Source organism: Podarcis raffonei, chromosome Z, assembly GCF_027172205.1.
Source record: "Podarcis raffonei isolate rPodRaf1 chromosome Z, rPodRaf1.pri, whole genome shotgun sequence".
Lineage (NCBI taxonomy): Eukaryota > Metazoa > Chordata > Lepidosauria > Squamata > Lacertidae > Podarcis > Podarcis raffonei.
Window position 1 is genome coordinate 43,024,408 of NC_070621.1, and position 18,156 is coordinate 43,042,563.

Genomic DNA, 18,156 nt, shown 5'->3' on the forward strand with positions numbered 1-18,156 from the left:
ACTGTTAACTAGAACTAACACACTTCTCCCCCACCCCACCCCTCGTATCGTATTATTTAATTCATTATTTAATTATTTAATTATTTATTATTATTTAATATCGTTATTATTTAATACATGTCAATGAGGCCAACGCCTGTTCTTCTGCTCTGCTGCTTTTGTAGCAGTTATCGTTGACTCTGCTGAACTCTCAGTGTACTTTATTTTGGTGTAGAAGATGCTTATTGCAAACTTATCCTTTTTTGTTTTTGATTGCATATCAAACAAAACATGTGAAAGGTTTACAAAGGACAGTATTGAATGAGAGATAATTCAAGTTTCTCCATCAAAATCTGCCCTCTCCCGAAATAAGAGTGTATGTTAAGTATACCTGGCAAAGCCATTCCTTCTTAGGTTATAGTGCTACTCACTCATTTTTAGAACTTCAAACTAGTTTTCAAAACCATCTTGGCCACGTGTTTTCTCATGCCATCATAAAGCATGAGGTGTTCCTATTTTGCTTGGACTGTATAGTTCAGCTAATGCATTCCTTCTGGTGGCAATCCACTTGCTTCAAAATACTCCCATTGGATGACAGAGAAAACTCCCAAGTAAGTGTGCAATTACAATTTTCATCTGCAGGAACAGCAGAAAGCTGGCAACCCAAATAAAATTTACTATTATCCTACCATTCCCCTTTTAAAGTCTACACTTCACACAACTAGACCATTGTAGGAAGCAAGTTACTCCTAATCCCTCTATGATGAAATACAAACAGTTAACCTAGGTAGACAAGACAGGAGGAAAGGAAAGAAAGAGGTTTTATTCTTCAGTCCACGTCATTCTGATTTTCTCTATTTTAAAAAGGGGTGGGGGTTTTCCAGTCTGCCCTCTGTTTCATCGATGGTAACCACTGTAGTCTGCCGCTTTGGGTCCAACTCCTTTGGAAGCAGAAGTAGCATTTGAAGCACAGTTGCAATTAGGGCAATGGTGGTATGAAGGAGTTCGATGATGATGGGAAGATCTTGACATGGAAATGGCAGAAGCCGCTGCTATCATGGGCATGGAAAACCATGGGTTACAGAACGGGAGTAAACTGGCCCAATGAGCCTGCATGGCTGATAAGTCTGGGTACATGGTTGGAAAGGCTGGCAACCCCATCACCGGTGCAAAGGGGCTGTTGGGTACAGGAGGTATGACATGATACAAAGAGGTAGCAGATGTGGTGGTGGTCGAGTCAATCTCATGTGTGTTGACTCGAGCATGATTGGTGTGCTGGGGCAAATGGAAAGGAGCTAGCTGGTTCACTTTGTTGTCATTGTCCTCCGGGGCTGCCTGGTCAGAGGACCTCAAAGGGGTTGGAGGGGAAGCAGCGTATCCACTTCTCAGCCGGGCTGCTGCTCCAGCAAGGCCCTTCGGCATAGTAGGTTTTCGGAGTCCAGCTTTGTGCATTTTGTCCTTTGGGGAAGCTGCAAGGAAGTTACTTTCCCTAGTAGCAGGACCCAGAGTAGTTTGACCTTCTGGGCTTCTTGACCTGCTCTTCAAGCAGCTTTCACTGAAGTCCTCATCTAAGGAGAAAGCAATGGGTGGTGTGTTTTTGATCCCAACTCTTCTCTTGCACCTTGCAAGAAGGTGAGGACAGCCTCTCTTAAAATTTGGGTTGTGGTAGAACTGTAACTAGAATAAAAACAGAGGAAGGGATGGAGTTAACATAAGGTTTCAAAGAGAAATGCAACAGCGAAGCAATGCAAAATGACAGTCTCCATTGCGTATGTTTCAATTTTCACACAATGGGTCTGAATTGTGGGATTTTACATCCTACATCTCTATTGATTCAGTTCTGTAATCTTATAATTATGAACTGAGTTGGTGGAAACTGGCATAGAGTTTGCTACAAAGCAGGAGGAAGGAATTTGGTGGCGCACATGTTGTCAGCATAATGCCTTTGGGAGGCTTAATAAAAGGAAACAGTAGCTAAGTGATATATTTTCAAAACTTGAGTACAGATTTTGTTAAATGTACTAGGAGCTCAGAAACTACAAAGGGAGTGGATGTATTATTCTGAAGAATCTAGACTTTAAATCCAGAATATAGGTTTTTCAGATTCAGGTTAGTCTGACGCAGTCGAAATATATATAAAAAAATGTCCAGTAGCACCTTAAGCTTATACCCAGAAAAACATAGTTGGTCTCTAGGGTGCTCTTGGACAATTTTTTAATTTTTTAATAGGTTTTTCAGATTAGGGTCCTGCCCCCAAAGTAGGATGCTAGGATGCAAGGGATTAGTGTCATAGTGAATCTGTGGCTTGTTTCCCCATTAGGGGTAATAGGCATGGCCCTACTAACTCTACTCTGTCCTCTGTCCTCCCCCACCAGCCCAGGGAGTAGCACTGCCTGTCAGTTTTCTCCTTCTTAGTGTCAATGTTGTCCTTGCAGAACTCAGCAGGGAGGAAGATGGGAACAAAACTAGGAATAGTTGGCTCTGACTCCACTTACCGTTAGTCTCCCTGCTTCCCACCCTACCACATTCCAATGAGCACCAGCCACCACTTCATAGAATTCTTGAACAAGTGCACATATTAGTTGGTTGCTGTAGCAAATAAACCATTTTGTTTGTTTGCAACTAAATTGGAGTCTTTATACTAGACAGAAGCTTAATAGAAAACCCCAAGTCACGTATCCCACATGCCTTCTGCACTAAGAACTTTTTATCTGTTTGGGGAAACAGTTGCAAAACTAGATGGTTTTTGTTTGCCCATATAGGGACACCTTTAGCATCATAATTTATCTGAAGATGAAGTGCCTAGAACATTCCTGAAACAAGGATTGGCAGTTACTGGTAAAAAGTGTCTTTCTCCAGTCATGAAAGGTTCAGGATGCTTGGTTGTCAATTTGAATAAATGCCATATTTATATTTATTATTATTCCCCCTTCTTTAACTCAATGGGCATAGTCCAGGAAAATTTAAATGCTTCTATATCCCGTTGGTTTCAGTGAGAGATATGTACACAAACTGCATCCTATGCACATTTAACGGGGGGTAAGTCTCAACAGACACCCATAGGATTCTGTTGTAAATCTTTCATGCTGTAATAAATGGTTTAGGAGTGTTTAACTTTTAAGAGACAGAATGTAGATCTGAAATGCATTGATATAACTTCCATTTATCCAATCTAAATAATTTGCTGTTTTCTGCAGTCTGTGCACAGCATTAAGCTCACACAGAATGTGTTTTGCTGCTATATTTAGTATTCACACTGAACAGGCACTAACCTTACGATGACATTCCTGAGCAATTTCCATTTGCGTGAATAGCTCTTCTGGATATTGTACCACATAAGTTTCCCTCCCCCTTTATCCAGGCCTTTCAATTATTTTGCTTAGTTGATTTAGTAATCAACATTCATCTCTTCATGGAATTCTATGTATTTTAAGATTTTGAACATGCCTTCCCATCACAAGAGCCTTTACAGAACTAGCTTTCATTTTGTTTATATTTAATGTGCCTCAGTGTTCACATCTACAGGGGTACTCGGCTGGCTACATCCAAATTTGACTTCAAAAACGAAAATAATGGCCTAGTAATCTTTAAATGAGGTAGTGCAAAGATTCAGGGAAGTAAACTATCTTTAAGAAATATAACATTAAGGATTGCAAAGGCATCATAGAATTATAGATGCAATGCAAGAATAAGCAGGTGACCTGTTCGGGGATCAAACCCATGACCTTTTTATTATCAGCACCATGCTCTAACCAAATAGAGTTGTGCTCTTACACTAACTGCAATGTATAATAGCCAGCCAGCCATTTTTTTTCTGTGCAAGTTGCAGTCCCTAATTGCAAAGTACAATATGAAGTACTGTACACTTTTCCAACTTATCCAGAAAAGCCTCTTGTCACAGCAAAAGTTGGAGTCAGCTTTTGAGAAGCTGCCATAATGAATCATGAGCGGCCTGGCAGAGCATGACTCAGATGCCTTGAAGAGGGCTTGTGAGAATTAAGAGCAGATACAGAATGAACTGTATTCATTGTGAGTGGCATATAGTGAGGATGCTTTTTAGCTGATTATCTTAGGTTTCAGTGGATTTGTAAGTCCCATGTTGAATGAATTTATCTATTTCACATGACAAATTAACCCCTCCTTTTCAAATATGTTTAGCGGCTTAAAAAGAAAAGGAGGTAAAGCTTTGAAGTAGGAATTATGATGTTGTATTTGGGGAATGGGGAAACATTAGCGACTTTCTGGATTAATCTAATTACTAACACTATATACATTGTCTCAGTTGTGTCCACTCAATTGTGTCCTGGCCTTGAAGAAGCTCAATATCCACTAATTTCCTCATTCTCTTAAGTACCCGTTTCCATTCTGTGTTGCTTTTTCCCCTTTTCTGGAGAATGACTGATCTTGCACAGTAAGCAACCTGTGAACTTAGAGCAATGTCTATCTTTTAAAAACCACACCGTGGTCTTACCTTGCTAAATGCATAAGCAGCTTTTTCTTCTGCTAAAAATTCAACAAGGGAGGCAGACCTTTGAAAATTCTGTCTCATCTTGCTAAAGCCATAGAGATTGAGCTGACGAATGAAGCTTTTCATACAGTCAGTTTCAAAAATGCGCAATGGTCCTTTCCTTTCTAGAACCTCCTTTTTAAAAAGTTCTTCATCTATCACAACACAATTCCCATCGTCATCCCACCACAGTGACTTAAACTGATCACTTTCAACAATTTTCCAGAGTTTCTTTGGGAAAGTGAGGGATAGGAAATCATTGTCTTCAAGAGAACCATCATCACAGAGAGTAAGCCGTGGTCTTTTTGCCCAGGGTCCATCATTCAAAGCCTGAAAAGCATTTTCTTCTATCATAGACCTCAAGACTGTGTCACCAGCTGCAGTTTTATCATGCAACGGAGTAGATGAAATTGAGATTGCAGAATGAACTATTTCATCTTCAGCTGAAAAGTGTTGAGTCTGTGCAGCAGGAAGGTCCATGTCTATTTCTCTCTTCTCAGTCTGGTAATTTTTTTCAGTTGTAGCCATTAGTCAAACCATGCTGATAAGGCAGCAGCAGGCCTATTAAAAATGATGCTAGCTTGTAGGGAGCTTCAATAGGGAGTTCTAGAACATCACAATGAGACCTATCTTGTGCAGGTGTGACATCACAAAATGAACTCTGGTTTCCTAGCGAACGATTTCATAATGACTGAACAGTATTTATGCATCTTCACTGAACAAGGAAAATTAGGACAAAGCCTATCAAATATTTGCCTTAAAATATGCACCATAAAAGCATCACATACCCACTGGACTTTAATTCCAAGAGTGAGGGCACAAGCAAGTTCATACTTCCATTTTTTAAAAAAGAAAATTTGTTTGTGTAATTTCCTGCACTTAAAGGTGGTTTTACTCGAGGTGTTGCATGAATGCTATACAAAAAACCCCACGGCACACTCTCTTAAGAAAAGTGAATTGTGTCAATACCACCACTGCATGTAACACAGTTCAGAACAAAATTGGGGTATAATAACCCCAGAAACTGGAGTTATTCTAGGCTATTTCAATCTGTAATTTTATAGTAAGGAACAGAAAGCCAAGAACCCACCCTTCCTGCTCTTACAGAAAAGGAAGCATGTTTGACTTGCTAGATCCACCTTGTTGTTCTGTGTAGCGTAATTGTACATCCTCATTTACAAGCAAAAGTTCATTAACAATTTAGGTGTAGAGTGCCAAACACTACTTCAAGTCTCCACTCCCTTCAGCTAATACTATTTGCCTAATACATACACTAAAGTTAAACACTAGATGCATACTGAACCTTGGTTAAATACATAGCTTTATGAGAAATATGCAAATGTGGTTACATGTGCTTAAAATTTGTCACCTGGTGAAGAGAAAATCTGTTCCAGGCAAGCTTGTGAATAAGAAGGAAGCAACTTCTCATTTGCTATTCCAGTACAAGCCCTGCCTGCACTGAATTTTCTATCATTGTAAATAAACCGTTCCTTTTTCAGACAAAGGAAGTTTTATGCCAAATTTCAAGCAACTTTGTTGTACAATAACAGAAAAATGGCTTGGGTTAAAAAGTGTACTTCCATACATGGAATGGCTGTTTCCAACCTAGCTGAAGAATGGAGCATGAAAAAGTGACCCTAAATGCAAGGAAACTCTTCCATGTAGTCAAGAGTCTTTCACAAAGCTCTTTTAAAGATCTGCTAGTGTTCATCACATGGCTGTGTCTTTATCCATTATGTTTTTGATATTATAATCTGAATATTCTAATGCCCCCTTGAAAAATTGTGGCACTGCCCTGCTAGAAGTCTTCTGCAAGTGTTCACAGAACAGAACCACTAAGTTTTTGCTTTCTGCTCAGTTTTTGAACCGAGCACAATAGGACTTAAGTTGATTTTTACTATTGTTGTCATTTAGAACCTAAATGGTAAATCTAGAGAATGCCCATGTCATCACGAAATGGCTTATAAATGAATCCTATGTCATGTATTTTTCTTCCATTAAAGATCAGGAATTTTACCAAACAGAATATGGTACTTCATCATGGGCACATCCCAACCCTGGTTCCTAAACAAATCAGGGAGTTTGGAAGTATGTCTATGAAACTATAGAGTTATTATATGCTTTGTAGAAAATAGAGAGCTAAGCAAGCAATACAGGATACTTTATTGACCAGCCAAAAATTTGGAGACTGAGAAATAAGATTAACGAACAATTACATTTTAACAAAAGTGGAAAAGCAACTTTTCAAAAAGCTAGTACTTTCCCTTTTCCTCTACAGTACAAAGATTGTGGTTATTTACACAATAATTTACATATCTTTATCAAGGTAATTTGATCCATTAACAGTGGAAGAACCTAGAAGTCCTACCTGAGAACATGCTTGAAGCACAGTGTTCATGGTTTAATAGTGAAATTAAGAGGCTAAGGAGCATGCTGATATACCACCGTGTGACTATAATAATAATTATTATTATTATTAAAACTCCCTGACTATGGTATATTAACATAAATGGAAGTTGAGTGTACAGATTGACACAAAATATGTCACTCACAATAGATTATGCATTTCACACAGCCCTTTAAAAAAATACTTTTACATATTTATACTGTACAGTTTTAAAATATATTACATTGCCAAAATTCACATAAATACTATACAGGCAAGCTTTAATTAAAACAAAGCAGGAAGATTAACAAATAAAGCCACATTTTCCACTTCTCTAAAACACTGTGGGTACAATCCAGCCCACAAGTTACATGTGTGCAAAGGCCACTGATTTCAACATGCCTTGCCCATCTGTAACTAGGCAGGTTTGATGCTCATTAGGTAGGATAGTTATATTAAATTCTTAATTGTACTGTGTAAAAACTTGGACTCCGTAGCTAACAGACTCTACAATGATGGTTCAATGCTCACGGCCAAACCAAGAGTATATGCCATAAACATGAGACCTGATAAAATGCTTTCCATTTGTGAACCTTATCCCAGCTATTGCATTCTCATTTGTTTTACTGGCGTGGTATTTCATATGCAAATACACTGAAACTCTCTAATTATATTAAAACAAATCTACATTATCTACATTACAAGCCATTAAAGCAGACACTGCTATCCATAAACAAAAAGGAAGGCATGACATAAAAGTTGGCCACTGATTCCCAGTTATGATTTAACAGGGAGTAGTCAGTCCTAGCTATGTGCTACATGACCGAGTTCACTTTTAATCTGGCATATCAATGTTTAATTTGGGAGGCGGTATAACGTATTTCCCAGGACTCTGAGTAATGACCACTCCAGTCTTCTTCCGAAACATTGGAGCTATTTTCGGAGGTTCTGGGACAGGGGTTTCTTCTGCTTCTTCATTATCTTCATGATGCAGATCGTAAGAAATATTGCCGTACTCTCTTAGGAATGGGAAAATTTCAAGTAGAAACTGACAGAAGTCTTTGCGGATTCCAAACCACCCTGTACAAACAAAGGATTATTGAGACCTTCAGTCTAAAATGAAATTGACCAAAAACCAAGAAGCAAAACAAACAGACCTCTTTCTGCTGCACGTAAAAATGAAAGGATGTTATTTCAATATGAGAAGAATAAGGAGAAGGCTTCTCTGCAGAATACTTACAATGATTGCCTCCTTTCTGTCCAAATGTTGTTGCCATTAAAGTTATCAGTGAGAGCCAGAGAGGAACAAATATGGGTATATATGAGAATGTATTGTGTCCATCCAATCTGTGCACAAGCAGGATCTAGAAAGACAATTAGAGAGTTTCAGTTTCAAGCTTAATACATCCCCTTCCTTAGGAACACTAGATTATTTTAATGTGAAATTTTTCCAAACCTAGTAGGAACCCAATTCTAGACATTATCTTACATTCACAGGTCTCATAGGGCTAGCAATCTTTTCAGACAGCCATGTGTCTGTTTTCAAGAAGGCCTTTTTCAGTCATGACTGCATATTTGACACAGTTTGGTACTGGGTGGAGAATACTGACAGCCTCAGTAGTTTCTAGCACTTGCAACTACAAATATAGTTTTGAAAATGTATTTGTAGTCGCAAGTACTAGAAACTAGTTGCAAAATAACTCTTTGCAAGTAGAAGTGAAAGAAGCTATGCAAGATGCCTATGCACAAATGTGCTTAGTATGTACAATTTACAGAGATCACAGAATTCATAATCCTCTCACACAACTATCAACACCGCTCTAGAAATCAGGCACTCAATACTCATTGTTATGCCCTCCCAACACTAAGACACACTCCCCATTTTGATGTGAAAATCTTATTCACAACAGCAGCTCCATTTGCAACTGTGACTGCCTCTCTAAAAAGGCACACTATTAAAAGAACTGTGAATGATCTCCCAGACAATATTCCAACCTTACAAGGTAAATAGTTTTTTGCCTACTTCAAAGGTGAGTAATGGAACTACGATTGTCATCCAGCTGATGGCCATTGTTATGTGAGTTCTTCTTTGCTCAGCAATCACATCCATTGAGCGTAAGAATAGGACTGACCAGACAATGTAATAGAGCACAACCAAACACAGAAAGGACATCAGGATCCACAGAGGGACACAGACAACCTGCAAATAAGTAGGGAGAGAATGCTTTCACTTATCAGTCAGAAAAGCTGCCCAGTTTTCCTATGAAGGCAGTACCAGTTCTGAAATTTGTCATTATGTTTGAAAATCCTTTCAGTGCAGCTCCTTTAAAACCAAACAGAGACTCTTTACCTTTAACAACAGTCATGCAATCAGATGAACCTACCTCAAAGAACACACAGTACTTGGAACTATAAATCTATCTCCTCCCCACCACAGCTTTAAGAAGTTTTGCCTTAGTACAATACTTAAACAAGATTTATTTTAAAAGATGAACTTTGCTTCACTTGAAGTCTAAAACTTAGAGAGGAGTTTCTTCATGTACCCATATACTAGAAAGTGGTGTAGGGTGAGGGGTATAATATAATGGAGATATCAGTCCGGGGGGGGGGGGACTGGTTTCACAGAGCTTACAGTGTCAATATTGTCTTCATATGGAAGACGCATTATGAAGCAGGAGACTAAGATAAAACCACCACTAATGTGCTCAATGTCTTTCAATGTAATTTGCACCTTACATTCTGAAGACCATATCAGACACACATCTGAAAAGGAGACCTTTATAGCTTGTCCTTGCAGCACAGAAACCCTTATAACGTCTTATGGACGTCACGGCAGCTGTTTACTGTTTATTCTGTTATTCTGTATACTGTTTATTTACTGTTTATTCTGCTCACGTCTTTCTTCATCTTCTCTGCATGAAGCGTCTTCCAAACTCTTTGTTATTCATCCGAGGCCCTCTGAATTCCCACCACCACCTGAATAAGTACATGGTGACCACAAAGAGAGCTTTCTCATCCACCATACCTTAGATATAGAATGCCTGGGACTTACTTATGGATTTTAGAAAGCAGGCAATTTTTAAAAAAAATTGCCATGGTATTCCATTATGTTTTTATCACAAGTTTTAAGGTTGCTTTATGATTTTAGTGATATTTTTGAGGGTTTTGCTACAGCTTATGTGCTTTCCATTATGATTTTGCCGTACTTGTTTTTTAGTTGTATGTCACCCTGTTAATAAAAGTGTGGCTTGTAAATTGAAGAAACAATAAATACAGAAGGCTCACCTACTATTTACGATGCATCTTAAGGTTTGTTAAAACAAGTGGTCAATTTGCTTCGTGGATTATTGCTCAGGTTTCCGTGTATGCCATAATTAAAAAACCCATTTTCCTGAGATAGCCATCACACTTAGCATTTGCATAAAACCTTAAAGCTTTGAAAATAGCATTAAAAATGAGCACAGTTTACGTACAAGCCATGGCCACTTGATAATTTCATCCAGTCGGAGTGCAATGAATATGAACTGGAGAATATTGACAGAACACAGGATTTCCAGCTAGGAAACAATAAAAGCAGGCATGTCAGAATCAAATAGGGTTTTATCCCCACCCCCCTAGAATGCTACCACAGTCAAAATACACTCAACACAGCATCTGTACATAATTTTTGAGCTAAACATTTTGCTCCTTGAAGGCAAATTCGATAATATATTATGAGTGTGCCACCACAACTGAAACATAAACAGGAAGTTAATAAGGCCCTTCAGGCATTCTAGCCTAGGGGCCAAATCTGGCCCAGTGTTGTTGTTGTTTAGTCGTTTAGTCGTGTCCGACTCTTCGTGACCCCATGGGCCAGAGCACGCCAGGCACTTCTGTCCTCCACTGCCTCCCGCAGTTTGGTCAGACTCATGTTTGTGGCTTCGAGAACACTGTCCAACCATCTTGTCCTCTGCCGTCCCCTTCTCCTTGTGCCCTCAATCTTTCCCAACATCAGGGTCTTTTCCAGGGAGTCTTCTCTTCTCATGAGGTGGCCAAAGTATTGGAGCCTCAGCTTCATGATCTGTCTCCTCCAGCACCATAATTCAAAAGCATCTATTCTTTGGCGATCTGCCTTCTTTATGGTCCAGCTCTCACTTCCCCATTTGGCTCATGATGCCATTTTTGGGAAGCCATGCCCACCCTGCACCTGACATCATACATCATGTCCTGCCTACCTGTCAAATTTGGCTCATTGGGGCCAGGGCATGCTGAAACTAAAAGTGTGTTCTGTGGTTTTCCATAGAAAACCTGTCTGGGGCAGATAAACCATATGACTGAATTTGGATGTAACACCCAGCCAAAGTATGGTATAGCTCAGGGCAGCAGGCCTGAAGTTGGAAAGCCACCCTGATCAACTCTCTAGGAGCCAGCACAATTACTTTTCCATGCTAAGCAATATAATATGATATAATATATACATCTACTAAAAATTTATTTGCAACATGATTCAAAAGAAAACTGAGATAGAAACAGAAATTTTCAGTTTATAAACTTCAATTATAAATTAGAGCCCTCAACCCCCACCACAGCACTAACCCACTCATCCAGCAGTCTCACCTCCAGAGATCTGTCATGCCGAAAGCCCCAAACACAAGCTGCAACGGATACCGGAGACACAAAGAACAACGGCATAAAGACTAGAAGCCAGAAGCGGGTTCCTCTCTCAATCCCATCACAGACTAGCACTTCAAACATCAGCAGTAACAAGTGGATGCCAACTGCAATTAACATGGCTTTGAACTCCACACATGTTTCTCCTTCTGCACTAAAGGGGGGCAGAAAAAATATATATACAGTATTATGTTAGATGAACAATACAACTTTGTCCACATATTCACGGGGATTTGCCTTAGCCTGCTCTCTACATATTACTTATACTTTCTGCAAAGATGCTATACCCTTAGGGGGAAAGGTCACCTGTTGTGTTCATGGGATGTACATAGATAAGTAACCACAGGATAATTGCTAACATGCCATCTTCCAAAGTGGCACTAACTGCATAGAGGACTTGATTTTTTGGTTAAGGTCATCTACTAAACTACCATGCTCCTATCCCCATCTGAAAAGCAGTACTGCGAGGGAACTAAGATTGTGTAGCAACAGGGCCCACACAAGCACTCTCAGTGGTTATACAGTGGTACCTCAGGTTACATACGCTTCATGTTACACATTCTGCTAACCCAGAAATAGTGCTTCAGGTTAAGAACTTTGCTTCAGGATGAGAACAGAAATCGGGCTCCGGCGGCGTGGCAGCAGCGGGAGGCCCCATTAGCTAAAGTGGTGCTTCAGGTTAAGAACAGTTTCAGGTTAAGTACGGACCTCCGGAACGAATTAAGTACTTAACCTGAGGTACCACTGTACCACAAATTTTACATGAATTAACCTACAGATTATTTAAATACATAAAAAGTATATTACTCTTACCGATACTGTGGGTTTCGTGCCCATACTCCAGTTCCTACTGAGGCGCCCACAATTACCATCAACTTCCACAGCCATATTGGAGCAAACACTGCCCAGTAGCTCCACTGAATCTTGTCATCCAAACGAAGAGAAAGCAAAACTGAGAAGAGCAGCAGGCAGGCATAGATAAGAAATTTGCTGGGGGGCGGCGTTAAAAAAGAGAGAGAATGATTTATTTATACACACTAGAATGTAAAAAAATCTAAGCAGTTTACAAAAGATAAAACAGTAGAACCAAAAAGAGTTTACAACCCTACTTTAAAACATGCAAAACTTAAAATACTAAAACAGATTAATATTACCTCAACTTTCCAAGCATCTGGGTAAAGATAAAGGTAAAGGGACCCGTGACCATTAGGTCCAGTCATGACCAACTCTGGGGTTGTGGCGCTTATCTCGCTTTATTGGCTGAGGGAGCCGGCGTACAGCTTCCGGGTCATGTGGCCAGCATGACTAAGCCACTTCTGGCAAACCAGAGCAGAGCACAGAAACGCCGTTTACCTTCCCGCCGGAGCAGTACCTATTTATCTACTTGCACTTTGCAGTGCTTTCGAACTGCTAGGTTGGCAGGAGCTGGGACCGAGCAACGGGAGCTCAACGGGGATTTGAACCGACGACCTTCTGATCGGCAAGCCCTAGGCTCAGTGGTTTAACCCACAGCGCCACCTGCGTCCCACATCTGGGTAGGCTTGTCTAAATAGGAATGTTTTTAGCAGGCACCAGAAAGGGCACATTGAAGGAGCTTTCTTCATCTCAATAGGCAGGGAGTTCCAAAGTGCAGGTACTGCCACACTAAACAACTGAGATCTTAGAAATGAGGAATGGGTATGATATGGCACCTGTAGTAGTGCCATTTCCACCAATCCAAGCCGTCAAGTAGGCACATGTAGGGTAAGACGATCTTGTAGGTTAACTGGTCCCAGGTTGTTAAGGGCTTTATACTAATAGTAACACCTTGAACTTGGCCAGTAGCACATCAGCAAGCAGTGTAGATCTGTAAGCACAGGTGTTATATGTTGATAACGCCTCGCTCCAGTCAGCAATCATGCTGCAGCGTTCTGCACTAACTGCAGCTTCCGGATCAAGCGTGAAGGAAGCCCCACATACAGAACATTGCAGTAGTCCAGTCTTCTAGTAACAAACACATTAACATCAGGGAATTTACATTTTTAGGGTATGTATGTTGCTGTCCTAGGTATCTTTATAAATTCAATATACATCTAAAGCACTGAACAAATAAAGATCCAAATGCACTCTGACTCAATCTACCTGCACACCTAGGTCCTATCACATGAGCACCAAAATCTTCCAAAAGACCCATATATTATACATTGGTAAGACTGTACTAATATGCTAAGGAGCTATTTCTATTCCAAGAACATAGCTCAGCTATCTGGCACTACACACCAGGTATATATGCCTTGGGAAGCTTCCTGCATTACTTTTTAAAGTTCCAGGCATGCTCTTAAAACTCAACAAATTAGCTGATCTATCAAAACACTTTTGCTACAACAAAACCACTTGCCATAGAGCTGTAGAACCAATTGGGCCAGACTCAATTATCTTATAAGAGAACGTTTTAAGAGAATTCTTTTATAAGAGAATGTGCTGGCCACATGACCTGGAAACTGTACGCCGGCTCCCTCGGCTAGTAAAGCAAGATGAGTGCTGCAACCCCAGTCGTCCGTGACTGGACCTAACGGTCCGGGGTCCCTTTACCTTTAACCTGATAACAGGGTATGTATTTGCTTTTTCCCTACTCCATCCCAAGGAGTTAGGCAAGTAATGATGAGTCATAAAATTCAATTCACAATAGATTAATTCCATTTTACCTTGTAAAAAGCAATATGTTTTTAAAACCCAGCTGTTTCCCCACAATATTCATACTTTCCTGGCACTAATTCTATTCAATGTTTTTTAAAAACCCAAAAAACACTTTTCTGGTTTTCTCTTTATAAGATTTATGCCTTCCATAATTTATATGTCCCAGTTTTCATTTGTTGCTCCAAAGAAGTAATAGATAGGGTGTGATGTACAAGCTAAGTGACATAAAGCTCTACTAGCAACTTAGTCATAATAAGAACCTCGGGATCCAGAGATAGAAAACCTTTGAACGCTAGTTGTCACGAGACAAACAAGGCAGGGTTCTTCCTTTCAAGCAAGTCTGTGGTCATCCTGGAAGCATCTGGCTAGCCACTAATGGAAACAGGATGCTGCATTAGAAAGACCTTTGACTGAAACCAGTGCAGCATGTTTCAAAAAGTCCCTGTATCAAATCTCACCTCTTTAAGTTGTTTTAGTCAAATCACTCTCTGTCAGCCCATAACTACAATATTGGAGAACCTGAATGCTGGCTTGCCTTACAGGGCTGTTGTAAAGATTACCACTTTGAACTGGACTATATTAACAAAAATCACTAAAATGCCGTAACCACACCTACTCTACAACCGAACTTTGTATTTAAACCACAGCCTGGCAGCTATGACATAAATAATGAATTCCATGCAGGTGAATAAGCAGACTGACAAAAGAGGGATGGAGCTCTTCATTCATCTGCTGTCTTCAACACAGAAACCAAGCAGGCTGCCAGAAGTGGGATGCCACCTGCTCTGCACCTACTACAGAAATGCAGATGTTGAAGGAAGGATGGACCCCTGGTTTCTTTTCTGCCCGCAGACTAGTAATTTTTATTACAGGCAACCCGCCCCTCAATTTACATATGTTCAGTACGTGCACAACTGTGCATCGCACTGAACCCAAGTGACCCAAAAAAAGTATCACAAAAAGGGGCTAGACAGGGCGACGTGTTTGCAGGCTTTTCCAATGGTGCTTAAAATTTACGTGATTTCACTGTGCCTCAGAAGTAATCTCCATGTAAATGGAGGGTTGCCTGTACTCACCTTATTTACAAGGCCAGTGTAGCTGACAGCATGGCCTTGAATCAAGCTGGGCTGGGTCTCAAGTCTCCCTTCAGCCACAATGATTCCAGGATGGCTGCAATCTCCCAACTTCATGTGGTGTCCATATTTTTAGGTATTTATAACTCACACTTGCATCTTCCTATGTAAGCTTCTAGAAGGAAGATGCAAGTGTGAGTTATAAATACCTAAAAATATGGACACTGATGGCTTTGTACTAGAAGTGGAAAGCTCTTCCAATCATGCAGGTCACTCAATTTTCACTGATCCCCCTATAACTACTACGGTCTGCTGTGCAATATTCCATGCTCTTCCAGGGAGTTTCCTAACCCTAAAGTACCGTTTTTCAGGGGTCTGAAGCTGGCAGAGAGACTGGCAAAAGACATGTGCTGCACCTTACACAACAAGTTACCCACTCTAATAAAGCTACCATTGGTTTTAACCTAAGGAGATTCTCCTTCATGTCACTGCATCCATGCTTAAAAGGAACTCTCCTTAGGAATGCAAGCACATGAGCCCTGCTGATCAAACCAGAAGCCCATATAGTCAAGCATCCTGTTTTCCATGGTAGTCAACCAAACGCCTATGGGAAGCCCACAAACAAGATGTGAGAGGAGTATGTCTTTTCACCTGCTGTCCCCTAGTAACTGGTATTCAATGGTAGGTAAGCATACTAGCAGCCACTGAAAGCCTTATCAGCTCCATGAATTTATCTAATCCCCTTTTAAATAAAACCGAAGTTGTTAGTATGTCATACATAAATGGGGCTAAATGTATTGCTTTTCTCCCCAGCAGCTTAGCTATGGGAAATACTTCTCTCCTGCATTCCACTACCCCAGATACTTGCTTCAAGTTCAGGAACACCTTTTACCACCCCTAGGCTCCATGCAGCATCCACAGCTACCAGCCAATAGACCATGGAACTTCCAGCTGCAAAGGCAGCATACTTTTCAATGCCACACACCCAAATACTATCCTGTGCTCCTAGGAGAATGTTATGAATGTGTATATGCATAGTGTGTGTATGTATACACACACACACACACACACACACACACACACCGTCAGCTCATGCCACTCATGCTTAATGAGAGATTCTCTCCCCCACACAAAAAAATTAAGTTGCTTTGGATTGCCCCTGGGCAAGATAAAGCAACTAGTAATTTTATTTTATTTTAAAAGAAGAGATGTCATGTGGAAAGATTCTAAAACATGATTTTTGTGCTGATTGCACTTCTGCCTGCCTGCCTGAATGTGCCCCTTAGCAGGCCAAACCATTCAGACACCTCACCCTCACTATGTAACCAGCATCACCAAATGTCAAATGCAGAAAAAAGCATTTATAGTCCTGTGGTTCCAGCCTGTGCACTCTGCCACATTCAAAGGAAGATATCTATCTCCACATACTTTGTGAAGTGGAAACTTGTCCATGTGGAGGCAATGTTCCTGAAAATCTACCAGGCTACTAACTGGTTTAGACCAATCCACAAGGACCTAAGAGCAGGTCTTGTTCAAAGGTTTAAAGCTCTAGGTTTTAGGAGGTCAACTGTGTATCTGATTTAACTTTGTATTATTGGGGGCACTCTCCCAACAGTTTGACTTCACTGTCAGAAGACAGACAGATGTCAACAATTGGGGGGACGTAAGCAGCCTGCTTTGGAATTTGAAAGCAATTAATAATAATAATAATAATAATAATAATACCCCACCCATCTGGCTGGGTTTCCCTAGCCACTCTGGGTGGCTTACAGTACATAAAAAAAAGTAAAACGTCAAAGAGTATGTGGGGATGTTATGTTAAAATCCATCGGGAGAAGCGGGTTCACTCATCTGACAAAATTTTCTGGTTTCCATTTCGTCTGCGTATTTTATCTTCTGCAATAGCTTCAGCGGGACGAGACAGATGAACAAATAATGCCACACACACACACACAGACACTTCTGTTTACTTTATAAGGTATAAGCACTGGTTTATGGTTTGTTTTTTAAAATGCCATCCGTTTTATTTTATTTACTTCGTAAGACTTATGCACCACTTGATTGTTTTAAAAAAGGAGAGAGAGACACCCCTCGAGGCGGTTTGCAACACTCTTCCCTTCCCCGCCCCCCGCCCCAGTAAAATCGAGGAAAAATTCACAACACGCGGAAGCCGAAATGCCAAAAAGTGTTTAGGATTCGCCTCGGCTTCCTCCTAAGCACCTGGGTGGGCTTCCCAACACCCCCCCTCCCGATTAGCAGGGGCCGAAAAGAGTACAAAGCGCAGCGAAGGCGCCTCCTTGACCTCAAGGGGCAGGGAGTTCCGACGGTGCGGGCCAAGGAATAGCAGCCATGAAAAGAACAATAGGGTTTCTCGCGAATAACAATAGCCGCCCCTCCGAACCCTCACAGAACCGGCCTCCGCCTCGGCCCCTTTCGGCCTCACCTGGGATTGAAGTCCTGAAACAAGCCCCTCAGGTTCATGGCGATCCGCCTTCCGCTGCCCTTCTCACAGGGGGCGCATCGCGGGACCCCCCCAAAAAATGTCCGCCGCCCGACAGCCGCCCGCCCTGTCCCGTCCCCTCACAGCGGCCGGGCCGCACTGCGCCTGCGTCGCCGCTCGGACGCGCACGCGCGGGATCTCGGAGGCTGTTCCCAGCTACCCCTCCTCTCCCTTGCGCCCAAGGCTGCTTTTTTCCCCCTCCTTCCCCGCCCACCACCGAAAGCTCTGGGCCCCGCCCACCTCCGCCGGCTAAAGGAGTTCGGAAGGCAGTGCGCGTGCGTGGCGACCAGGCGCCTGCGCCGTAAGCGCCGTCGAAGCTTTGCCCGGTTGCAGCGCAGGGAAGGGCAAGGGGATAAAAGCTTTTTCTAAGGAACTGGGGAGGGTA

At 41.3% G+C, this 18,156-nt stretch overlaps 2 protein-coding genes across 3 annotated transcripts; both read right to left on the reverse strand.

The window, feature by feature from the left end:
- Window positions 1-782: 782 nt before the first annotated feature.
- LOC128406751 (heat shock transcription factor, Y-linked-like) lies at window positions 783-5,243 on the reverse strand. The gene is made up of 2 exons (XM_053374401.1): window positions 4,451-5,243; window positions 783-1,656 (listed from the first exon to the last, which is right to left on the reverse strand). Exons 1-2 carry the CDS (start codon window positions 5,012-5,014, stop codon window positions 877-879), a joined length of 1,344 nt encoding a protein of 447 aa, XP_053230376.1. The 5' UTR covers window positions 5,015-5,243; the 3' UTR covers window positions 783-876.
- TMEM185A (transmembrane protein 185A) lies at window positions 1,548-17,877 on the reverse strand. 2 transcript variants are annotated; one of them, XM_053374403.1, is made up of 7 exons: window positions 17,715-17,877; window positions 12,336-12,512; window positions 11,469-11,676; window positions 10,346-10,429; window positions 8,896-9,072; window positions 8,113-8,236; window positions 1,548-1,656 (listed from the first exon to the last, which is right to left on the reverse strand). In XM_053374403.1, exons 1-7 carry the CDS (start codon window positions 17,750-17,752, stop codon window positions 1,628-1,630), a joined length of 837 nt encoding a protein of 278 aa, XP_053230378.1. In that variant the 5' UTR covers window positions 17,753-17,877; the 3' UTR covers window positions 1,548-1,627. The 2 variants fall into 2 exon arrangements, with proteins under 2 accessions (XP_053230378.1, XP_053230377.1); XM_053374402.1 differs by lacking the exon at window positions 1,548-1,656 and adding an exon at window positions 6,632-7,952.
- Window positions 17,878-18,156: the final 279 nt, after the last annotated feature.